This window comes from Eutrigla gurnardus (genome assembly GCF_963514095.1).
Source record: "Eutrigla gurnardus genome assembly, chromosome: 7".
In the NCBI taxonomy this organism is placed as follows: Eukaryota; Metazoa; Chordata; class Actinopteri; order Perciformes; family Triglidae; genus Eutrigla; species Eutrigla gurnardus.
This window is the reverse complement of record NC_139921.1, coordinates 20258363-20284266: the sequence shown is the minus strand read 5'-3', so window position 1 is coordinate 20284266 and position 25904 is coordinate 20258363. Positions and strand designations below refer to the sequence as shown.

The following is a 25904-nucleotide window of genomic DNA, read 5'->3' as shown; positions in this document are numbered from 1 at the left end:
AGGAATGCATGCCAGATCATCTTTCATCAGTGGTGAACATTTTCGTCATCACTGCTAAATTCACTAGTAGAATATCGTAATCGTTATTTGATAAAAAAAAAAGGGTTTAGTCTAATAACATGTATGCAATATAATAATATAACACCTTTTCAAATAGTTTAGAATGAGTGTACAGGGATACGACTCCAGCCTTATCCCCGCCACTGATGTCAATGGCAGCAAGTGAAGCAGAAAAAAAAACATTTTTCTTGGAAATAAAATGCAAAATTCTGTCTATTATTGTTATTAATATTGCATTATTATGTGTAACTTTTCCTCTGCCAATAGCTCAAGTCAGGGTATCCGCTTGTTACTATTTTCAATCCGATACCAGTTATTCCCACATTTCAAAGGTGCATCACTTCATACTCAATGGAAGCATTTTTATGCTAGGTACCATGTGGACAGGTATTAATGAGGCACTAAAAACTTGACGATTTGGCTGCACACCATGCTAATTAGTAGTTTAGATTAAACTTTTTAGTACAGTAAAAGTCCCGACTCAACGTGCAGTTCAGAAAAATTGGAAAAAAAAATAAATAAATCATCAAATGGCCTAAGTCCAACCAACAATCCAGAACCTGAAGACATTCAACAGTTTACTATATTGTTAGACAATACAAAGCAGCCAGTTCTCACATTTGACAAGCTGGACCCTTCAAATGTTTGTGTTTTGCAGATTGACTGTTAAATATACTCTGTCAAGTGACTAATAATTAATCATTTTGGCTGTAGTTTCAAGAAAGTCTTTTCTTTTATTTTATGCAGTAAAGTGCTTAAAAAAAATCTAATAGGCCAATTTATTCTACAGGAAGCTTCAATGAAAGTATCAAAGTCTATTCTGCAATTTTTCAAGCTATATGATCACACGAATGTTTCCATACAAGGTCATGTATATGACAAGTAAAAGCCTGCACTCCCACATACCCTATAGCATGGTGACTCATGCACTATTAAGCCATAGGGTACATTTAGTATGTTAAAAGGACAAACACAATTGTAAGTAATGTAAATATTGTCTCAAGGCATAAGCCATGATGTAAACCTCAATGAATGCAGCGTGAGGGTCGGACCCTTCTGAGATTTGGGCTCCAGTGTGTCGAACACTAACAATGCTGCCAACCTGTCTTATTCAACATATTCAGTGTGGCAGCTCACAGGTGGATGGGTTCACTTAGAAAAGACATAGAAAAGACAGTTTGTCAATAGTCTTCACTGATTGGTTGATTAAGTAGTGAATAAGAAGCCATATATTCTAAACATATCCATCAGAGTGCAATTCTAAATGTCCTGCTTCAGGTCCGTGGTCTCTTTGTGACAACAGGTGAACAGGCCCGATTAGCAGGATGACTCTTGCACGCTCTGTACACTCGACACCACTCCAAACAGCCACCCACTCTATTCTTCTATTTCTGTGGAGGGTTTAGTTTATCGCAGTGCACGAAGAGAAAGAAATTAAAAACTTGCATTGGCGCTTGTCAACACCGTACAAAAGATATCGAGAAATGTGTTTGTAATTTGTTCTAATTTGTTCTGCTCTGACTTGAAGGCTCAACGTCCCGGTTGCTGCGAGTGCACGAACCCACTGAGCTGAATGCGAAACAAAAGTTAGAGAGCATTTAACTATACTGAGCCTTGTTTGTTTCATGGTTGAAAGATCATTATGGAGTAAATTTCATGCGGCTCCGCAGAGGATTAGTTAATTACGTTACTATAATAAAACTAAACGGAACTGTCAGCTTCGATTAAAAAAGTACTATAGAGCCGTCTCTGTCCTGCAAAATAATAATAATAATAATAATAATAATAATAATAATAATAATAATACATTTTATTTCAGGGCGCTTTTCTAAACAGCCAAGGTCACCTTACAGCTGAGGTGGGCGGCACCCTTGTCTCCGTCAATGATTGCCTCTGCCTCTGACTCCCGGTCTATGACCTTTGACCCATTCCCGCCCCACACAGGTGGATTGACAATTTTGCGCTACGGTAGCTTTCACCTTTGTGTCGTACTATTTTTACTAAATTGAACATCACAGCGGAGCGAAGGAAGCACCGCCCCCCACGCCCCCCCCCCCCCCCCTGACGCGTTGCGACAAAGTGAGTGAGTGAAAAAGTGAAGGGATTTTCATAATAAATTGCACTAAAATGAAATGCGTTTTTAAATAAAATACAGCACACTTTCAGCATTGGCCCTAAAGGGGTTTACGAGCAAGAGGAAGTGTTTTGTTATAAATCACAATATCTATCAGAAGTACTTTGTGTATCTGAAGTAGACAGAGTCCCACATATGAAGGGCAATTTCACCCACAAGACAAGCAAAGATTAAAATCAACCCACAATCAAAATACACTAAACCATGGCTTCCTGCAGGAGGGGGGGAAGGGGGGGGGGGGGGGGGGGGGGGGGGCTGTGTTTATCACTTATTTTCAAACCACCACATACCTGATTGAAGATAATGAGATGAGGCACATTACAGCTCTTCCCCATCCCCAGAGAGTGAGTGTGTGTGTGCGTGTGCGTGCGCGTGCGTGCGTGTGTGTGTGTGTGTGTGTGTGTGTGTGTGTGAGAGAGAGAGACAGAGAGAGAGAGAAGGATGCGGCGCTGAAGCAGCCAGCAGGGTAATCTAATGGGCTGTGGTGAGGCTTCAGGCTGCGGCGGCCACCGCCGCCTCTCACCTCAGCTGCCCTCTCCTCCCTCTCCATCTCCAGGTTCGTGCTCCAGTCCCTGCAGTGTTACACCTCCCCCTGTAGGCCCGACGCAGCACTTCAGCCTAGAAAACCTCAAACGCTTGGCTGCTTCTCGTGAAGGCTTCTGAGGTGAGTCAACAACCACGGCACGTGTTATGAGTGGATTAACAAGATTGGCAGAATAAGGACTATTTTTCCAAAATCCCATATCTGAACCGAGTGAAGGGCTAAAAGAAAACAAAGGGAATACTAAAACTGGAGAAAGAGCACATTCAAACTCTTCATGACGATGTATAGTGTCCTATATTTGTCATATGTGACAGTTTCTCTTATGCAACCTTTGGGGCAGGTGAATATACTCCTTTTCAATTCCTGCCTGCATGCTATAAATGATAGCAGATTATGACAATTCAGCAAAGGAAATTACATTTTGAGAAACCACACTCCTTAAAGATCATAAACAATGATGGGTATCAATAGGTATGTGTTACAACCGCCTACCACCACCAAAAAAAAACGAGTCAGGATTCATTAGAGACCTGTCGATGAATGTTGTCCAGACTGACTCATGTCTTACTGAACTACGTCACTCACATGAAATGAAGCTCAGTATCTGAAGGAATAAATTGCGGGTAAACATAACTAACTCTCCCCAAAAAGAAAGAGTGAGGCAAAAGCTGTAATCATAAATGTTGAAGATGGTTGTCAAAGTCAAGCCGTCCTCCATCATAACATGTAATTGTGTGTCAGCTGGCCCTGTCGTGCATTTAGCTGATGGTCTACAGATGTTTGTATTAAAGAGCACAACAGAAACACCATAGTTTCTGCTTCAATTCACATCTGTAATGTTAGAATTACAATGAGGGCCCGTTTTGGGGGGCTTCGGCGATCTGGTTTCATCTGGTCATGTCGTCTCAGGGTCGGAATGCCGGTTCCCTGTAATTACTTTCAATTTCACACTTGTGTTTTACAGAGTAAACCTTGAAGTAAATCCAGAGGAATAGAACTCATTCTATGCAACACTATCTTGATTTCTAGGTATGCTGCGTCTGTTCAGGAAAGGCAGACAGACAGATCGACAGCCAGGAAGGTAAGAAGGAAGGCAGACAGACGGACGATGTAACATTTTGCCTATGAGCTGGCTGTTACTGGCAGTCTGTGGTGTTCCAGATGGAGGCAGGTTTCCCTTCCAGCAGTCTGTCAGTCTTGGCTCTGAGCCACCTGTGAGTCAGGTAGGGCATGCGAGGACAGCTTGGCAACAATACACTGTGATGCACAAGCCCAGGAGATGCTGTGGGATTTGAAAGAGCAGCTCTGCCCCGGATCAGTGAGAATTCATTTCTGAATTGCCTGTATTTCCCCGACGCATCACAAAAATCACATAACGTAATTCCTTTTTATTCTGTCTTTTCATGCTACATCTTCCCAGCCCTTGAATGTGTATAAAATACCACATTTCGAATGTTCCTCGAGGATTAGGTGTCATAAAAGTGACAAACATTCTGGCGCCGTAGCAGAGCCCCATGTCACTGGCAGATATCCAACAACACATATCTGATAATTGTATGGTTATGTTAGCAATATAGCTGTCAAAGGAGACACGCACAACAAAGCAACCACAGGGCATTCGGGCCTGCAGTACCCAATCAGACACTTTGATGTCATGCCAGGTCGAATGCACAGATAGAATCGCTCTCTGTTTGCAACCTGTCAGCGACGATGCTTAAAAAGAAAAAAAAAGAATAGATAAAAAAGCAAACGGAGACACCTTGGCTTCAGGTTCACTGTGAATACGCAGAAAGATAGAGAGGCAGAAATCGCTTTGATAATCTTTCATTATCACCGAGGTCACAGCACATTACTAAGAGCAGATTGGCAGCTGCACGGCTGATTTCCCCACCAGGCTACTGAAGACGCTTGTTATGTTATGTTGACGACGTATATCAAAATAATTTGAAATTCTCACAATTACAGGCTCTCCACACACATATCACATGCATTTTTAATCAGAATCCAGTCAGATGGCCAATGGAGGTGCAGAAAAGGGTGAAAAGAAAGCCAATATAGGCAAATGCATACTGGCATCATGGTATATATGATGTGAAATAAGCAGCCAATTGGAAAACAAATGACAAGAATATTAACCAGATAATGTCACAAAAAAGGGGGATTGATTAAACAAAGTATTTCCCTGCTGGAGTGCAGCAAAGGTCTCCAGTTCAGACGGAGAAAAGGAGCACATTGAGTTCTCGTCGGGACCCCGGAGCTGTGCTGGAATGAATAGCATGGCTCCAAAGAAGAAACTTTGCCTGTGGAGACACATGTGATCACATTAACTATTTAGACATCAGAGGACCGAATACAGAATGAGGGTAAACATAAAAAAAAAACTATTATCAATGGTCACTGTAATAAATAACGATGGAACTATTTTTAAGAAGATGGCTAACAGGATAGTAAACAGAATGTTTGCCCAGACTTTTGCTGTGGTGCTGTAACATTTGAGGTTTCTGCATGAGTAGTAGGTCAAATAGCTGAAACAAACCTGAGAGGATAAGCAGACTAAAGAAAATCCATTTCCATACACAGTTATTAATGACTATAATACAGTTTGTTCTTAATAAACCTTATAAATGCATCAATAGAAGTTTTTTGTGCTGCATGTCTGAACATCTAACAGGACTATAAACTAGTATATAAGTCTAGTCATCCATCCTGCTCACCTTGCTTTAATGGAGGAAGGGAGAAGTTAGTTTACAACATTGGTACTTCAGGCCAAATGTGTATCCCGGGTTTATATCCACCGGGGCTGTCAGCTCGGGACAAAGCAACAGATCTTGTGAAAAATGTCTGGGAAATTAAAAAATGTTGACTTCCCTGAAAACACCCCCCCCTCCCGAAAAAAACCCCCCAAACAAACACACTTTGTGACTGATGGCTTCATGTTCACCTTGTGTAACATCGAGATTTAATACTCTCTCAGCACCGGGAGATAATCTACTACAGCCAACTGTTAAAGAAATACAACGATGAAACAGGAAGTAATCCATAAAGCACGTGTTGCAATAAAAAGAAATGTTGATCCTTACTTTTCGCTACTTCTAGGAAAATCTAATTCTTCATTTCTACCTATGAAGGAGCTTTGAACACTCACATCGCTTTCCTAGATGTAGTCTGCTCGTTGCAAAAGAAGAAAGGATGACAGAGATTACTTCATTAAATTAAATCCATGGATTTATATTATGATTACTTTCTTTATAACCTGCTGATTTTTTTTAAATGTTTCTATTGACCGAGTCATTGTTTTGTAAGAAAGTGATTTTCAAATGTCTTGTTTGTTCAACCAACAGTCTAAAACACAAGGATATTCAGGTTATTGTCATATATAACAAAGAAAAGGAGAAAATTGTTATATTCGTGAAGCTGAAATCTGACAATGTTTCACGTGTTTGCTTGAAAAATGACTGAAACAATCAATCATGAGCTCATAATTGATTCTTTTGTTTTTCATTTCAGCTCAACTTCAATGTTAGTTTCTTTGTCATATCAACAAAAACACTGATGAATCTTAAATGACAAACTGTGATGACAATTACTCAAAATTATGACTAAAAGAAAATGTGTTTTTATCAACACGAAAGTAGCAAACAAAGCAAAATGTCAAAGAATAGGACAGTTTTGGCATTGTTTGATATGATTGCATTGCCGACAAGTTGAATCAATTAAAATGGATGTAAAAACAGTCTGAGAAACAGAAAACATTGAAAATCACATGTTAAACTGCTAAGTTTATTTTTGAAACTTATTTTCTGGTGGAACAGTTCCAGAAGAGTTTCTATTATGGAGAAACATTTGTCCACTGATGAACACTGATGTCAAATTATTTCACATTAAGACTAAGTTTGTCGTCGCAAAGGGTTTTTCTTGTCGGGATGTTACACGGAGCATCTGACTGACTGTATTTTTGCTTGGATGGATATTTGTGTACAAGTAAGGTGTCGTTGAGTGTCCTGAAAGGCTCCCATAAATAACATGTATTATTATTCTTTGCTGAATATCATATATATCAAAGATGAGAGTATTGATACCGGGAGGATGAATGCTACCAGTGGTGTTGCAGATATCAGTCTTTGCATTCTGATCAAGACCACTCTGAGTGAATATCCTATTTCAGGTCTCTGGCTCCCCCTTGTGTTCAAACTCACTCGCAACAATACTGCTGTTTAATTCATTGAAAAAAAACAAAACCTCATTGTAATACTAGCCTTATTCACCTTGTTACAGCCAATGGTATAGAGTTTATATAGTGAAGCACACAAGTATGGTTTCAAAATAATAATTTAAAATGTGCCCTTCCAGTCAAGTAAAGCCAAAATGGATGCATGGTTGAAAATATATATTCAAATAATCTCTTTATTCATCCTATATAGTTGTACACCACTAAAGACAGTGATCGGATCACAGAACGGGCATGAACATTTGTCAGTTATATAGAGGAGGGAGGAAATTCCTTGTAGATTTTAATAATAAAAATAAGAACATTTTTCTCAATCCTTGTCGTCACTGAAAGTACATCCAAAAAAAACCCAGGAAAAATAAAAGACGGTATGTGCCAGATTGACTTCTTTCACTTGCTATTGATGTTTTATTCTGTACAGAGGGACAATTTGTACAAAATTAATCTAGATATATAACACTACATGAAACAAGGTAAATCATATATACAATATTAAATGAATCATATAGTACAGATCACATACAAAAGGACACTTTAAGTTATCATGTTTTGGAAATAATATGTGAAATTAAAAAGATCTGCTAAGATCCTGCAGAAAGAGAACAAGCCACCAAATAATTTTTAAATCATCTCTCGCTATCACGGACGACTCGTTTTCCAGCACTAAAATAAAAACCTCAAAACGTCTCTCGACTCCAAACTCATAAAATCCATAAAACATCTCTCCCAGCAAGCAGGACCGTTCCATAAATGCAATGACCTCGACAACAGAAATCAGTTTGGTGAATGGCATTCCTCCAGGGGTAAAAGGTACATGTTTAACATGGTAGTTTTTAATTTACATCTTTTTGCATTCAAGCAAATACAGTATTAATACAGTTAACAAGCCAAGTCACAATGTCAGTTTATTTTTCAGCATCTGGTATTGTTTGTGGCCATTTGATACCAGTCTGTTTCAGCGTTGGGCATCCTGAATAGCCAGAAACAAACAAAATAATAATAATAATCCGAAAACCTGACATCCACACTACTTAACCTCCAGAGACAGGACAAAGAAATACGACACATCAAATATGAAGAAAATCTAGCAGACCTCCTTAGTTTAAACAATGGTACTGACTGAAGAGATTTACTCACCTCCAACACCATGTGGCCGTCCATCTCCTGGATATTGCTCCTGCAACTTAGGTAGCAAATTCCCCCCAAAAAAGCTTTCATTTAGGTTCATCCTCATCTACTAAAATAATAATAATAAAAAAAAAAAACAGCAAGTACCATTGTTTCAACTGTCAAAGTGATCACACTATGGTCTGGTTTTCCAAATATTGCCAATGAACGTATGGAGAGCAAGCATATAAAAAAGAGCTGCATGGCACAAAACAATAAAATGTAAAGTGTCTGATGTCCACAGGACAACTTCTTCTTTTCCTCGCCACCTTTTCTGGACATTGCAAGGCTAAGGACGAGCCTCAGTTTGGTCTGGTGCGCTAAACTAAAAAGAAAAAAAACAACAACAAAAAAAAACACCAGTGACCAAAGACAAAGGCAGGTGTCCCCGTAGAAGTCACAGATAAAAACATGAAACAAACAAACATATAGAACACAAGAGTCTTGGCACTGACAAGATGTCTGTTAGAGCAAAAAATTAAGAAAACATACAACAGATGACAGGAAAGTCTCGTCTTTCCTCGGACCAACAAGGTTCTGTTTTTGTTCCCTTTGACGGAAAAGAAACCCAAGCAGAGACCAAGAGACGATCCTTAGACAGTGAGTCAGTCAGTTCCTATGTTTCAACATCCAAACCACTGTGTTTGCAAGAAGGAATGAATGAACCAGCGCCGTGGCATCCGTACTCCCAGGTTCCACATTTACAGTGAGCGCACACGGGGGGGAGGTGGTGGAAGGAGGAAGGAAGGTGAGAGGAACCTATGTGGGGGGGTGGGGGACACAATAAATGTGGCGAGGGCTAAGAGACACACAAACAAACGCCCCAATCCTCTCCAAATAAAGAAAAAAACCTGAGAAAGCAGAAATCGAAGGAGGAGGATACAGGGCTTCTGCGCTGGGGCAGCAGGAATGAAGGAGAACTGAGGATTCTGGGTAGAAAGAAAGTGGGAGGAGGGATGGATAGCCCAACATGGGTGCCAGTGTAATTCTGGCACCTGGGCAAAGAGGATGTCCATGGCTGTCGAGGGCAAAAAAGGGGGGCAGTTGAAGAAAGAGCCGGGCAGGTGGCGGGACCTAGAGTCCATCGTGGGTGGTCAACATGTCGTCAGCTCTGCGGTGGGACTCCAAGGCTTTTGTGGTGTAGATATCCTGAGGCAACTCAGATTTGCGTCGCACCATAGGCCGCTCTTTCCGCTGCTCATGCTGCAACTGTCGGATCGAGCGGGGGAGGGAGAGAAAGTCTAAATTAGAAGGTTTCACATCGTCCTGTCCACATGTCAAATCATCCGTGATTTATATCTAATTTACAGAGGAAACACAAGACTAATGGAGTTAACACGCGGTGGACAGTCAAGCCATAGCTGGATAAAACTATTAATACAAACACCACCTAAACTTAAACACACAACAGCAGACATTTACGGAGCCCCAAAGTGTTCAATAGGAAATAAATAAGACATTATGAGATAAACAATTACATGGATAAAATGCATCAAATATATATGGATCAAAATGTAATCAAAGAAATGATTGAAACTTTTATTAGACATATTTAAGAAGGAACTTTATTCAATTCGAAATGCTACTTTTTTCCCAAAAGACATTTTGTTTCATGCCTGTTTTACTGCATAATGTAACATATGCTGACATATTGGCTCGTTCATATGGAAGCATAATGCATTTACTTGAGGAAAAAAGATTGTCCCTGTTTTTCTGAATTACCCCTTCATCTCTGAATTTTTGAGAACATTTTTCATGGAAAAAGCTTTTTTCTGCTCCGTTTTTCTGAATTAACGAGATACAACAGAATCCTGTGGGTAACTCTCACCTGCAGCATGGTTGCTACTGCTAATTAGCCAGAGAGCTTCACCTTGGGATTTTGAGCTCCTTTTATTAATTCAGAAAAACAGCATGAAAATGATCCTGGCGATTCTGAGAAACCTTAATTGTCAGGTGAAAGCATTAAGCTTCACATATACTTTACAAAATCTATTAACGTGGTTATTTAACTCATACTTCCTCATTTATTTAGCTAATATTGAACACTTTGGGGCTCCGTACTACTTAGACAACATGCGAGGAGAAGCAGGGACACAAAAAAAGCTCTTGATTCCAGTGTTCAGTCCACATCTGTTTCAATGTTTTAAAATGTTTTTAAAAATCTAACAAAATAAAACACAGACTATCATTTATACAGAAATTATATTAAACAATAGTGCTAGCAGCGTAACTGCAAGCTTTAGTAACACACAAGCCTATTACTATAGAGTGATTATAAGAGGAAAGATGAATAGAGACAGAGAGAAAGTCAGGTTTACCTGAGTGACGCCCGCCTCAACTGTCTTTTTTAACCTCAGAACATCTTCTATCAAAGGGACCTCCGTCTCCATTGCTACAGGACTATTGAGGTCAGAGGAATCAACATACATAAAGAACTATGTTGAAAAGAAAGAGAAACAAAAACAAAACACCAAAAAGAATGGAGAACAGACTTTCAGTCGCATGCAAAGAACAATGAATCATGAGGCTCGAAGGGGATTGAAATGAGAAGCTCTGATTTATCGCATATATCCGTTTCATATGATTTAATGGAGGTGTAGAATCAAAACACATGTTCATTACTTATTTATTGGGATTTAAATCATCAGTGGTTGGGGACAGTAATATTAATTTAAAAATCATTTACTCAAGATTTTGGGAAACATGCTTTTTTTTCTTTGTTGCCGAGACTGAACAGAAGCTAGATACCACTCACATGTTCTCTTGTCTAAATCTGTAAAAAAACAACAACAACTGTTGTTTTGCTGGGGGGGTTATGTGTTTATGTGGTATCAATATTTTCATCTTACTGCAAGAAAGTGAATAAAAGCGTTTCCAAAAAAATATTGAAGTGTTACTTAAATGTCCAACACTTAAATAATATTGTACGTTGGTAATCAGTTTCCGTATAGTTCATCATTAAATGAATCAAATACTTGTTTGGAGCCTTTTAGAGCTGTCTGATTCAAGCATTCACCACAACCAAGCACATTCTTAGACACTCATCAAGATCTTTCCATCTTTATCAGCACTAGAATTTGGAAATCATGATCAATCAATTCATTGGATGAACAAATTGAGTCCTTAAAAAAGGGGGCGTTAGATCTGTCCAGAAAAAAAAAAAAAAAGAAGATCACCAACAGAATCTTTTAGAGGTTTGAGTGTGGAAAACTGGAATGAGCATGCTAACCAGCTAGCCCCGTCTTGTAATACCACTTATAAGTGAGTCACTGTAGCCTCAGTCCAACATGAGTAGAGCTGCCCCAAGGAAGAGGAGCTCTACTTGTGACTGTAAATGTAGATCATATGGACTAGCAGATTGTATGTAGTAGGGGTGAAATGCTGCCCCCTGTCACACATTGCACCCTTAACAGGATAAGATGGAAAGGGAACTACAATTCAACAACACAACTGTCAAAACACAAGACAAGCATTTCATAAAGACGAGTGCTACACCCACACATACACACTCACACCGTGGTAGTAAGGGAGGCTGGATGACGGCACACACTGCTCACCTGTGGATTTGACTTGGCGAGGTTCTCGATCTTGATCCAAGCCTCTTCGCGTTCTTTTGACTTTGCCTTCTCTCTGTTGAACGACCAAAAACCGCGCGTCATTAATCCGTTCCATCCCACTGATAAATGTGAAACCCAACACTCATTCAGCTGCTGTTGGAAAGGCTGATTGCAATTATGTGTCACCCAGACATCCATTGTTTAAAAAAAAAATATATACATAATGAGTGGGAGAAGAGTCTGCGGTGCCTACTTGTTTTTCTCAGCCCTGAACTGCTGTGTGCAATCATCAAAGAGCTTCTGATTCATCTCCATGAAAAGCTTCAGAGCGTTGTAGATGAGGCCGTGGATGGTCCTGGGAACACACACATAGTCTTTATAAGCACATGCAACATTACTTTAAAATGCCGCTTATGTCCCCCAGCTGGAAAAAAACACGATGAAGGAGCCGCAAAATACAAAAAAATGACGCCATGAACTGTTGGCTGGGACAGTTTGATTGGATATTATTTTTAATAAAAAGCAGACATGCTCAAAGTCTTGTCCATGCAACAGTCCAAAAATATTTTTTTTATAACTTGGCTTACTTTATTAAAAGTAGGGATTTTTTTGGCGATCGATTACATTAAAATTATTTTAAAAAGTTGCTGATTTCGGTTTTGTTCATCAGCTAATCAATAAATTGCTTTTGCTTCATATTAGGCATCAGATATCTAAAAGAGTAATTGAAAATATTTTGTTGCAGCTACTTGTATAAAAGGACCTGCAACAGTATGCAATAAAGAAAGTACATTAAACTAGCAAAGTGTCCAAGCGATGTACAGCAGAGTACATTCTGTGACCCAGCTGGAATATCTACACACACTTGAGAGAGATGTCACCACTGTGAGCTGTTCTGTCAGACTGGTGTTGCATGCAGTGTGAAGCACAGAGGTTTCTGAAGGACGCCAGTAGAGCACGTGTGGGGAAACCACCCTTCTTACTTGTTCCAGTGGGTCTTGGAGTTGCGGTACAAAGCCGGGAACATAATCGGCAGAATCTTCGCCGCGTTGTCGCTGATCAGACTCATGATGTACTCGTTGTTCCAGTAGTACAGCGCTCTCTCCGCCACCTGTGGAAAACAACCTCAGTCAGCCTAAATGACTTATTCCCCACGTGACGAAGGCCAGATTGTGATCACCCGTGGGTTACCTGGAAGTGCGGGCTGGACACACACTTGGCCAGCTGTCTGAAAAGAGGCTCCTGCACTTTGACGAACTCGGAGGGCTCAATGACGTCCAGGATCTCCTCCAGCTCGTTTAGGAACATCACTTCCTTGGGACTGTGGGTCTTTGGCCAGTACTTTAGTAAAGCCATAACCACCTGTTGGGTTGAAACAAAGATGAGGGTTAAAAAGTCAATGAAATTATTTGGCAATTCATATTCTTGCATCACTGGTTTCATGTTTTAAAAATCGATCTTCATTCAAAGTGATAATTCTTAAAATGATTAAATTCCTGTTTTTATGGGACATACCGGCTCAGTTAGAGTGCTGTCCTTTTCCAAAAACTGCACCACGCAATAGGCCAGCTGCAAAATGCATAAACAAACAATCATCGGTTAAAAGTATAAAAAGTTACAACGCTAACAGTTAAACGGCGGGAGGGACACGTTGGTGCCTGAGGGACGGACTAGGACATGCAACACCAGTTTCCGACAAAACCTGCAGAATGACCTGCTGCTCTCGAGGAGGCGTGCACTCACAGCAGGTTGGGAGAAGAATATTTAAATACATTTGCAATAAATTGCCCTTGCAAATTATTAATGTGCTACGTGTCTCCTTTTCCATACAACTCCACTGTTCTACAAACTCACCTGTGGATGGTAGACACTGAGTGATTTGACTTTGTGCAGAGGCAATAAAACCTTCAACAGGAAAATCTTGTGCTCTTCCTTTAGTGGTAAGGCAAATCCATTGATTATGCTGTGAAATGAAACACAAAGGAACTATTAGAGCACATTAAAAAGTAGCCAGACGTGATTACACAGCGTGTGTGGAATAAAACAGCTGATCATTTGGCTTTTAAAATTCATGTTAATGCACTAAAACAAAGGGGCCATACCTTCCAAGTATTTCCAGTAGTTCAGCTATACCATTATGGTGCTCTGTCTCATAGATAAACCTGATAGAACAAACACAAACAGAGTCTATATCAACTAACAAAACTAATTATTCATATGTTGTTGGTAAACATAGCAGTGGGAGACGTGCACTGACCTATAGAAAATGTTATTGATCTGTTTTCTGATGTATGCTCTCAGCCCCAGAAACTTCCCATAGATCCTGTGGAGGGTCGTTTTGAGGAAGTCTCTCTCTCTGGGATCCTCACTGTCAAATAGGTCTAGGAGCTACAACGCAATAGAAGTGAAATGTTACCAGAATGTTACTCAAATGTCATACAATCATTGTTTTTTTTTTCTATAGTCAATTAGGCAAAAATGTTCTTTCTTACCTGCATAACAAATTTCTGGTCGATGTATTTCTTCGCTATGTTAGGCTGAAAGTCGGGCGATTCTAAAAACCTAAGGAAAAATTCATAGACGAGCTGCAACAGAAACAAGAAAACTTACCAACCGAATCAACCACCGTTGTCTAACGTCAAATAGAATTTAAACATTTAATGCAAACGTGCGATTAAATGATCTAAATGTCAACCTGGAGGTGTGGCCACGCAGCTTCAAGTGTCGGCTCGTCTTCTTCTGGGTCGAACTCCGCTCCGGTGGGGTTGGATGATGGAGGCAACGTTCGGAACATGTTCACCGCAAACTGGAGGAAGCGACATGAAAGGATGATGTGAGCGTTTATTCCATCGGACGCTATCGGAGATTAATGCCTTTGTTGTTTTGTTAACCTGAATTTTAGAGTTCATGTTGCAACCACAGCAAATAGCTCTAAGTTATAAGAGACTTTCATGAATTCCTAACAAAAAAACAACAAATAGCTAGACCTGGACTTCCTGTCAGAAGCTTCCCACTCTTGAATTCACATTTCCCATCGTGACATATCGAATCCACAACTCGATTTTTAAGCTTTTCACTGCACAATGACTTGAAATTGTTACCATAACGATGCATGATTAGAAAACAACCTGTGCAAAATAAGTTATAGCAGCATTTCTGTTACTGAGGCCTACAACACAGCCGTCTTTGGAACAGGACACAGTCCGCACATAAATGTAGCTTTGAAGTTTATTAGAAACGCTGGCATCATACGAGGAGGACGGCTCAGTTATTCAGTTAGCCTTAGTATTAAATCATTAGGAACATGTCTTAGTGCCACGTGTCCGTATTTATCCCCCCCCAATAAAATAAAGTGCCTATTCGTCTATAATACATTTAACAACATTTTATGTGGGTTTGTAAATGTCCCATCTCAGGCTTTATAAAAATGTTTTTTCTTTTTTAGGTTAATGCTGAACGTTGTCCTTGCAACTGGCCTCCGAGGGTTAGGCCCACAATAATCCAAGTGTGCTGTGTTCCTGGTCTCTCACAGTGTCAACTGACTCCCCTGTGGGCTGCGGTTCCCTGGCAGGCAGATCATGGGACAGTGCAGGTGGCCTACTAAAACACTGGGAGCCTTGTTCCAAAAGACAGCTACAAGGTAGATAGACCAGCTGGACTGTGTGCTGCACTTCCAATTCCACAATGGGATCTGTAAATGGAGATTTCATAACCGCGATTTATAGAAGTTCTGCTGTTGGCTTTGATGATGAAAAGATAACAATTTGCAGGCTAGTCTTCGCCATGTTTATAGCTTTGTTTTCGTATCTCTGCACACTTAAAGGCCGATGAGCTGGTAAGCAGAACATCTATTATTTCGATCATGTTTGCTAGTCTTTCTAATATCACGACTACTACGACGACTACCTTCAAATCGAATAAAACATTTATTACACTCCTTGTACCCGTGGAGAGACTTTCCTAGGAAACACTTATATGAGAGAACGTAATTCCTGAAGGGATTGCACTGCTGGATGTTGAAAAGCTGAAGCTAAACTACACGGCAAGCTTTCAAAGCTGAATAGAAAGGTCTGCAAGTGTATAAACGATATGCTCTCAATGACTAACTGATGGTTAACACATAATAATGGCGCATTTTACTTTAATATAAAGTTTATAAACGAAATTGGACACATTTAATTTGTAGTCTATGAAAAATCCAATTAGTAAAAACTAACAAACAGCTTTTGCAAGTCAACAGAACATTTTAAATGACTGGACACCTCAAGAAAACAAGCTCTCCTGCCCAAAGCAAAAAAAAAGCCACATCAGAACGTGATCACATACATCAGCTGTGCTCAACCACTACCAGCGCCGTCCCACAGCTACATCCTATTCTTGGTTTCACCCTCATCTTAAGTTTTCACCGCAAAAAAAAAAACTTAACCCCTCCGCTGTTTCTACTGACCATGTGCACCACCTCCGGGTAGATGGGCTCTGTGATGACATTCCTGTTGTGGGTGATGTATTCCACCATTTCGCTCAGCGCCGCCCGCTTCACTTCCTTCCATTTCAGGTCGCTCAGCGGGTCGGACAGGAAGTCGAAAAGGACGCAGCACTGGCGTAGCTTCTGGATGAAGAGCTTCTCCTGCTCCGCGGGGGCCACATCTGAGTAGACAAAGAGGGGGGGGGAGACGGTGAGGTTTTGTGAACAGGAGAGAAAAAGGTGCAGGGATGACCGAAAGAGAGTGGAAGACGCAACGAGTGTACGCGGTGGTGATGAAATAAGGTGGTGGAGAATATAGGAGAATCCTGTAGAGTGATGGTTCACAAGAGAAAGCAAGGGGGCGGTTTAACCATCAAGGATGACGGTTAAAAAATAAATAAATAAAAGGAATATGAGGCAGCAAGAGAGTGATGAAGGCTGGCAAATGAGTCATGATGTCTAAAGTGCATTTAGAGAAAGGCTGAGATGGTTAGAGCCCAGGGGGAAGATAACAACGGAGCGGAGAGGAGAAAGCATGGAGAGGGAGGAGGACCGAGGATTTGGGAACTAGGTGAATGGTCACAGTCTAGCCATTCGGCACACACTGAGAATAAAAAAGAAAAGAAAATAATTTTTTTTTATGGAAGGAAACCTAGCTATTTAAGTTTATCCATGGTGGTTTTTAGGACTTCCCGTTTTCAATTATGTTCCACCAGAGCCCGGGCCTGTAAGCAAACAATCTCTGCCAACACTTCACACACGCGACAACACAAAGAGGAAACATCCATTTCGGTTACTCGAAATTCCTACCTGCTCATGCGGTGCAGTAATAACATGCAGTGACACCATAATTATGCAATTATGTCACACAACTTTGATGCAGGCCTTTTCTCTCCCTTATGATGTTTGATTTTATCTGTCATAGTCACATTGGAGGAAACATTTACACATTCTTCAGCTACTATAATAACTACTAACTAATTATGGCACAATTAATTTAATTAAATTAATTAATTGAGGAGCTGGGAGGACATTCATATACACATAGTTGATTTCATTCCATTACTTTTTGATGATGCTCTTCACTGATAAACACTGAACTTTAAGCTCTGAACAGCTTAGCTTAGCATAAAGACTGTATATAGGGGAAGCAACTAGCCTGGCTCTGTCCAAAGCTAACAGCCTGCCGACAAACACACCGAAAGCTCTCTAACTCACACATGTTGTTCATAGTCTCATTAAATGCGAGGTGAAAAGTGAGCGTGTCCTTGATCTTCTCATCTACCTCTGCAAGATGTCATATAATTGCATGAATGCCGGTAAAAATAACCACCTCAAACGGATTCAAACTTGCCTGGCTACCGTTTTTCTGCAACCACAATCCAGTTTATGGTGTAAAGGAAGATGCAAATAAAGGCATTTAGATTCATAGTTTAAAATCACATTACACATTTACCTCTACTTCCTTCATAGATTGGATAGTTCTCAATAAAACAACAGACAGGTTTCTTCCCTGTGACTGATTTAAATCCGATTCTGCACGAGCCCACCCACAGCTGTGATAAAATAGGCAAATTCATAATGTCAACACACCCCTTCACTAAACTCAGATGCAAGTTATTTTAACCGAGACGAGCAGCTGCATCCGACACAGACAAAAGCTCTGTCAGAGCAAGATGTTGATTAACCATGCACCAACAGAACAGACCCAAGTGTGGTTTGCTTGACTCATATTTATGATTTAATTAGCGCCTCTGTGGATAACCTATGTTCTATCTGATAATAAATAAATACATGGGGAGTCATACAAATCACTGCCTACACCAGCACGACACCTACGGGAGCATGACATTGAGATTTTGTTGTATTTTTGCATCCAAAATGAACTCTTACAATTCAATACTACTCCACCGAGTACAAGAATAGGAAAGTAGTGCAGTGAGCACATTCATATCATCATCAGAGGAAGAGCACGCACAGCCTACCCACTGTCTATGGTGTTCAACCTCAAAGAACCCCATCAACGCAACAAAAGCTGCACTTTTCCATACCCCGCAATTACGAATCAGTAAAAGGTGTGGCATTTACAATAGGCTGGCACTGAGGCTCAGAAGCTGCGTCTGCACATGAATGAAGATGTTGGCGCCATGGGTTAACTGTAGATCAGATATTTTACACGTCATACATATCTAAGGGGAAGAAAATGTATCCCAATTGTCTCCAGTGAATGTGCTGTAACCTGTAGGTAGAACGCATGCAATGCCCAATGTAAACAAATTAAGGTTGTGAGACAAATTGTGATTTATGGATTTGGCACAGGGTTCAAATGAGGGAAAAAAGGATACATAACCGATTGAAGGCAACCAGGGCGCTGAAAACGTAGTCTTGTTGTGTTATTACATTGCTGCCATCCACCTTGTTTCAATTAGACTGAAATTAATGAGCAAATAAGCGAACTGGCATGAAATTACTGCAACAATTCAGTGCAGGTGTGTAATAAAGGAAAATACTACTAAGAGGGAAATAATAAAAGGGAGATAAACCTAATCGCTCATGCACTAATGGCAACAAATGTACACAATGAGTGACACACACACGCACGCACACGTGCTCGATATTCTTGCAAATAGGCAGAATCAAGGTAAGAAGAGAGATATCCTATTCAGACATAATGGAGACTTGGCTCAGACCCACGCGCACTTCTGCAGTGTCAGTTTCAAGTCGGCCAATTCGTCCTGATGACAGTGAAGGGTTGGGGATTCCAGAGGAGAGACGACGAAGTGCGTGAGCTGCCATTAACGGCCATTTCCACGGAGATTTGACGGTCAAAAGCGATCTCGCCGTCACAACGGGGGGGAAAAAACGAGCGCCAGTCTCTAACATGCACACGTGTTTCAGAAGAAGGGCCTGTAAGGTCAACTGGGGTGCACCAGTTTCAATCCAGAAGACAACTGGAACACAACAGGAAGGAGGGTTATACTACCATGTATTTATTTATTAATATTATTCACTTTAATTTCCTAAACTCTGTTAGTGAACCTTCTCTTGCCTTGGCAGAAGGTCTACATATGTTTTGCTGGTTGCACTGTGGGACATGAAGCCGCACTGGAATGTGTTGCCATGCCTCGCACGCCTGACCGTGTCAGACTTGTGTGTTGCGCCTATTGCATAAGTCTGTCTGCTTGTGTTGTAAAGTTTCTGTACACTCCTAAAATATCCAGCGGGCCGTTGTGTAACAGATAAAGCCCCAGTGTTGGGATCCCAAAACATTTTTTGTTAAACACAATGTGGCGTCTATCAATGTAGCCAACTGAAGCCTTAGGAGGGGGGGAACAAGCATGAACAAGCATGCGCATGCACGCGCACCGACATCGTGCCTTGAGAAGAACAGAGGAGAGATTTATCTTAATGCCCCCCTGTCCAAAACAAAGTAAGTCAAAAATAAATAGCTGCAGTCACATTGGAGCCACGGTCTCCACTTTTTCCCTGTGTAAATGGGTCAAATGAACAGCTGCTGGTTGAGTCTGGAGTCAGGACTGGTATGGCAATCTGCGTTATCGAACAGTATGTCAGGATCAATGCAAGCATTGACCGATTACTATTTATACCCATGTGTCCCTCTGTGTGTCGGAGGTTGGAAGGCGTATATGAGCAAGCGACACATGAGAACACATCCAGGATACAATAACGGTTCATGTTTTGCATGAATAAATAAGGATAATATCCATGCTTGGGACACTTCCATAGCTACAATGTGGAGGCTTCCTTGTGACTGACAATGGGCGAAAAGTGCTCTGCAGTGCTTGTTATTAAAATAATGTTTTGCATCTCAGAAAGAAACAGACAGGGAGCAAAAAAAGAGAGCTCACACTTGGTGCAAAAATGCATCTTTGGCGACACATTTTTTTCTCATTTCTGGGGCAGCTGTGGGTCAGAGGAAATCGGAAGATCGGTGGTTTGATTCCCGGTTCCCCCAGTCTGCACACGCAAGTGTCCTTGTGTGAATGTAGACATGTAGTATAAAGCACCTTGAGTGATCTACATTACTGATACCATGCATCTGGTTCTGAATGCAGGCATGGAAGCACCTAAAACATACTAAGGAAATGTTAGGATGTGGATCCTGATTCAGAGGTGGCAACAGATTCATGTGCCAAATGCATTCCTAACAACGCTGGAATGACCACCAGATTTTTTGGTTCTGAAGCTCAGGAAACTATCTTAAACACAGGAAACATAAATGGAAGTAAAGGGGTCACTCAAACATCAAAACTTCAAAGATTCAGGCAGCTGGTTTAAAACAGGAATCTGAATCTGACAGTTTTGGATTCAAGACGTTTGTGATGACAGAGACGCACAAAAGATAGAGGAAAAAGGGTAGAAGAGAGTGTGATTGTTCCCCAACACTGAGTTGTCATTCAAGGCAATGGCCTCTGTGGCTCAATAGAGTGTAATCAATAATTGCCTGGGGCTCCAATCTAACGCTGGGCTGCACCCGGGTACAGTGGGAACAGGCTTGGGTCTTTCAAACAAGACTGACTGCCTTCGTGCTCCACACATTAAAATACAAAAAAAGGGCCTGAGCCTAATAAGGACAGCGCCGCCATGGCTGGGTCACATTGAATGACGGAGATGCACTTGAGAGACACATTCAGATTGAGTTTCGTGTGTCTGAATAATGTGGTGCCTATAAGCGTCACTGGCAAAGGGAAAAGGGTGTAGGGGAGCAGAGCAGTGGCCGTCTACAGCCTACACATATGACCAACGTGTGCATGGATGAAGTGGTGTTACAATACATGCCGGGGCTCGAGTAGAGCCGCTACGAAGGAGGCTAGGAGGATTCCTCTTTCGCCTTTTCCACAAAAAAAGGGGCTACAATTAACGGTTGCACACGTAAATACAAAAAAAAAAAAAAACACACACACACGATTCCAATTCAAGCTAAAGGAGAAGACCCTTCCCTGGGCTATGACCTCACTTCCTTTGACATCACTAGCTCGGCGGGGGGATGGGCAGAGAGAGAGAGAGAGGGCAGCTAGCTAGTAAAACCTGATTTTTTTTGTAATGTAGCTTTTAGTGTCCCACAGTAATGCACGCAAACCCAACATATAACCGTCCCCGGTTCCCGTTCACATACAAGAGAGCCGCTGTCCGAACCGCAGACACGGTGGTGTGAGCTCAAACGCCTGAATGCTGACTAACCAAGCGGTAACCAGTGGAGGGGAACAGGAGCACAGCAAGACACAGCTCTCTCTCTCTCGCTTCTTAATTCCCTAGGACAATACGGGGAGAATAATGTGTCCTTACGTACCTCTGAAGTGCATAAGGGCCACCGGCTGAAAAGGCCCATTGGAATTAGGTGCATCCACAACCATCCTGTCTCCAGATTTATTGCATGTCAACATCTAAACCTCAACCAGGAAGGCGATCCACTCAGGGCGAGAGGCCAGCCTCCATTTTAGCACAAAAGCGGAGCAGAAAATGAAGCTCTCTGCTGCTGGAGGGAACTGGCTAGTTAGTGATGTAAGCAGCGAGGCGAGCAGCTGATTGGCTGAGGTCGGGCCGCTCTGGAGCAATGACGGCAAAGGCTGCCGGGAGAGAGGGACGGCCATTGGCTGAGAGGACGCAGAGGGGGCGGGACATGCTTTGGAATTTTTTTTTGGTCCGGCTCCTCCTCCCCACTCTGGTCTCTGGTGACGCTCTGTAAAGGCAGGCCCTGCTACAGATCTTAGATCAGATTGACTTAAATCCTTTCCACAGTTTAACCATTAGCAGGGTTTTCAGAATAATCTGACGAAGGATAAGCAGCTGGAAATAACTTACTGTGGGTGCGCTCAGAGAGAGAGAAGCTCTGGATGAATCTTCAAAGTTCCTCATTGTTTCCTGACATTTCTGTTTGGTTCTGTATCTAAGGGAGGAGGAGAGGGTCAGAGGGGGCCTCACATCTTTGGATTCAATGAGGAACAGGAGGAGACAAGAAGAAACCACATAAGGGGCTGAGGATAGGACGACTGGGGACTCTGGAGCACTCCAGCACAGACAACCAAAGACATTCTGTGGATTATTATTATGCAAAATAATATAAAATCAAATAAATGATTGGATACAGTTAAAAAAAAAAGACCAATAAGATAAATAACACATAAAAAATAAGATTTAATCAACTTTTTCCATTGACTTCACATACTGCAATTGCATTTTCTTCTTATTATCAGTTATTCTGACTGACGTACGATTGCCTTACAAATTTCCTGTCTAAAAGTTTAGAGACTCAAACAAAAAATAAATGAATATATACACAATCTATTAACTTAGAATTGATATAAATATGAAAATATATTTCAAATTTAAAATATATTTCACCATTTTATAAGTCACAGGATTATATAGATAAGAGTTTTTATTACATTTAGGTAATATATATTTAGTCCAACTCTTAATTCAAGAATCTGTAAATAAATTCAACTAACAAATGTATATAATCTGACCTTCATCTTTACATAATGAAGTAGCTGTCCCTCTCATGTGATTCAGAGGACACGCAAAGTGAAACCACATTCGCATCACAAGGTTGACCAGAGTTTTCATAACACTGGGGTTCAACACTATTTTCACAGTCATTTCATTACAAAGGGATTGTGCTGTGTTCCAGCAATCAACACTGTCAGAGTTCATTTAACAACTAATTATCTAAGAGGAGAGCACAAACTACAATATGTCAGTTTTGAGATCTGAGCGTCCTGTTTAAACGGCTATATATACTTTTTTTTTTTGCCTCAGCAGGTGTTTTAATAACTCCATTCACTGATTGTGTTCATTCTCACGGTTTTCTTTATTTGTTATCGGTTAAAGAAGGAGCGGAGAGGATCACTTAGCAAATCAGAGTTGGCATTCTCTCACTGAGGGGCCAAAGCCTCTCCGAGAGGTGCCATTACATTCTGAAGCCATGACAACGGGCGCCGGTATTTTCTGAAAGCTGCCACTTACTTCCTACTGGTGTGACAGGCTGTTGGACTGTGTGTACCGGTTCAGGATGTGGTCAACAAATCTGAAAACCCACCATGAAGGTATACCACCAAGTATTATCTGTGTAGCGTGATATACGTTATTCCTCTGTGCCAATCACCTCCATTGTCCAAAAGCAATTAAAAACATGCACTTGCTTGTTGGATGCTACCATCACACTGTGGTGTTTATCTACTCATAATGCATTTGTATAAATCTGCAGTTGATGCAAATGCTCCCCAGCAGATGCAAAGTTTACTGGTGCACCAGTTTGATCAGCTGGAGACTACAGAGCCCCCTTACTTTTTTCTAAATGAATCAGTATGTATGTAACCCTGTTTTTAGGAGGTTCAAGTCTTGCAGCTGAGTGCCACAGACAGCGTGGAGGAGAAGTCAGTATTGAGGGTTGGCAGACTAACACATATTTGGTTTTGGCTTTGTCAGATTCGTTGTCAGTAAAAGAAAATACAGAGAAAGCCTTATTCTTCAAACAGAGAACAACTGAAATACAACTAGCTAGTTATGTTATGTAGACATCCTCAACATTTGACTGTAAAAGCAAAGCTCAGCCACTAGCTGGAAACACCAGCATTCCCATTTCCAGCCACAAGATGGCAGCACAGACTGGGACCCTTGTCCAGGGAGTCTGTAACTCAAGCCCATCGCTAAATGTTTTACTGACACTTGAACAACATACTGCTTACCCGTCTTCATCAAACATGCATATGTGACCTACTGACATTTTTGCCCACGACAGCAAGGAAGACGTCGACTGTCGTCGCGTGAAAGTCAATAAAGTAAAATGTCTCATATTTGATCCATAATCCAGATAACTGTGACATTTCATTTGCTACTGTCTGCCAGGTAAGCTATTTAAAAGACACATTAATTCGACCTCTCTTGTATTTTGATTCAACTCTCCAAGTAAACACTTGAGACTCAAAGAAATAATCTTTCTTTAAACGAAACATCAAGTTGATTTAGTTTTTTTATTTCTTATTAATTGTCACACATTTTACACACTATGACTGTGTGAAAATCCTCCGGTCTGCACCCCTCTTGTCGTTTCTCTGGAGCGTCACCCAGGTATGAGAACAGAGCCTAGCTGGGTGTAGTTTACAGGAAACCACTTAGGTCAGATCCTGCCTGTAATGCTGCTTGTAAACAAAGAAGCCATGAAAGATTGATGTAAAAATGTTCAAACCTCACAATCTCACCGTCTCGGTGATCAGATACGTACTAATCGATCAATACAGTAAAGGTAAAGGGACTAGCCTTGTTGTAGCCGATTGGTGATAACAGTTATTCATACTGCATTAAGCATATGCTAAATTGCTGCCTTGAAGTGTTTGCAGGACTCTTAGATGCCTGATGCTCCAAGACAAGTCCAAGTTAAAGGGTTCATGTTTAATTTGGGCTTGCATTCTGAGTTATTACTGAAGGGCCCTGATTCCACTACTGTCCATTCAGTCTGTAAGCGTTATCTTACATGGTAAAATATAGTTTTCCTCCAGGAACGGCTGGAGATGCAGCTGATTGCACATCATTTGCATTAGAGATAAAGCTGATGGGCTGCTTAGTTATAAATTATGTAGTGAGCAAAGGGCCTCAAGGTTAAAAAGCCGGGTTATGCGGATCCACCAAGCCTATGCATTTTTAATATGATTCCCTTCATCCATACGGGCCAAACATGCAATCTAAGATAAAGGTCATGTCGGATTTTCCAGGAGACGTGTGGCGGCTTATCTGTGTGACACCATTGTAGCCGAAACCGCCTAGACTGAGACCAAGTCGGGACCGAGACCACGGGTGTATCATGACTGAGACTTCAGACCGGTGAGACTTCATGACACAGGCAGAATCTGAAAAGATCCAAATTCTCGGAAGACATCCACACCAGACCTCTGTCGTGCTAAAACAACACAGCTGTGGTCTAAAACAAGAAAAAAATGTACTTCTGCATTTGAAGAAAAATAGTGATAGCGTCTAATAGAGATACTAGATTTGAGGGAGGCATACCTGCCAGTGCAGGCAGTTTCTGTAGCTCTCTGTTAGCACTGAGGGGGAAAGAGGAAGTGCTGAACCTCTTCTCCCTCTTCATGGCCGAGTGTGACCCCGGCTGCTTCACCCTCATCACCTGAGTTGCGGGAGGCACTTTCTTATTGGAGCCCTGTGGAAACAAGAGTCGCAGAGGATGAGCTCCCGTTACTGGAGCAGGGATACGGACGAGGCGGTTCCTGCAACCCAACAGGAAATGGCACAGGAATCACTTTACTCGAGTGTCACCGCGGGGTTCAAAGGAGGAGAGCGGGCCGCTGTGGTTAAGGGTCGAGTTCCTTTCCGAATCAGATCGGGTGATTCTCGGCGAGGCAACCTGATCACGGTTGGCAGAGGTTGGGATGGACCTCGCTGGACAGTACAATGAGGACGGATGGAGCTGATAAAGCTGTCAGTGACAAACAGCAGATCCAGCAGTCAATCATTCAGTTCTCTTCCGATCTCAAAGAACTGTACTCAGCATCACCGATGCACACCAGAAACGAGAGGGACACAAACAGCCGCTACAATGGCTCCTACTGCATTCAGAGACCAAAGAAGTCATGGTGGGGAGCACTAGGTTGAATGTGAATTGAAGTGTTTTCAGAGAAAATAAAGTCACAACTTTCCCTTCATTCATACGCATCAGGTTATTCAGGCTGTTTGCTTATTATGACACCATTTACTGCAAAAAACAAAAAAAGGAC

General features: G+C 41.4%; 1 protein-coding gene across 3 annotated transcripts; it reads right to left on the bottom strand.

Moving 5' to 3' along the window:
- Positions 1-7115: 7115 nt before the first annotated feature.
- ppp2r5ca (protein phosphatase 2, regulatory subunit B', gamma a) lies at positions 7116-21678 on the bottom strand. Of its 3 annotated transcripts, none has more exons than XM_084013883.1 (14): positions 21467-21678; positions 16138-16337; positions 14386-14496; positions 14183-14275; positions 13948-14078; positions 13793-13852; positions 13545-13653; positions 13206-13259; positions 12882-13052; positions 12674-12801; positions 11944-12045; positions 11691-11763; positions 10452-10568; positions 7116-9342 (listed from the first exon to the last, which is right to left on the bottom strand). In XM_084013883.1, exons 1-14 carry the CDS (start codon positions 21558-21560, stop codon positions 9208-9210), a joined length of 1578 nt encoding a protein of 525 aa, XP_083870009.1. In that variant the 5' UTR covers positions 21561-21678; the 3' UTR covers positions 7116-9207. The 3 variants fall into 3 exon arrangements, with proteins under 3 accessions (XP_083870009.1, XP_083870011.1, XP_083870010.1); XM_084013885.1 differs by having other exon boundaries at positions 10452-10533; XM_084013884.1 differs by lacking the exon at positions 10452-10568.
- Positions 21679-25904: the final 4226 nt, after the last annotated feature.

What these genes read in the sequence shown, in the direction of transcription:
- ppp2r5ca (XM_084013883.1), bottom strand. Translation starts at nt 21,560, where the DNA reads ATGTTGACATGCAATAAATCTGGAGACAGGATGGTTGTGGATGCACCT. An exon ending in ATCAATAACATTTTCTATAG is followed by an intron (nt 13,853 to 13,947) that starts GTCAGTGCACGT and finishes TTGTTCTATCAG; the next exon opens with GTTTATCTATGAGACAGAGC. An exon ending in ACAGCACTCTAACTGAGCCG is followed by an intron (nt 13,053 to 13,205) that starts GTATGTCCCATA and finishes TCAACCCAACAG; the next exon opens with GTGGTTATGGCTTTACTAAA.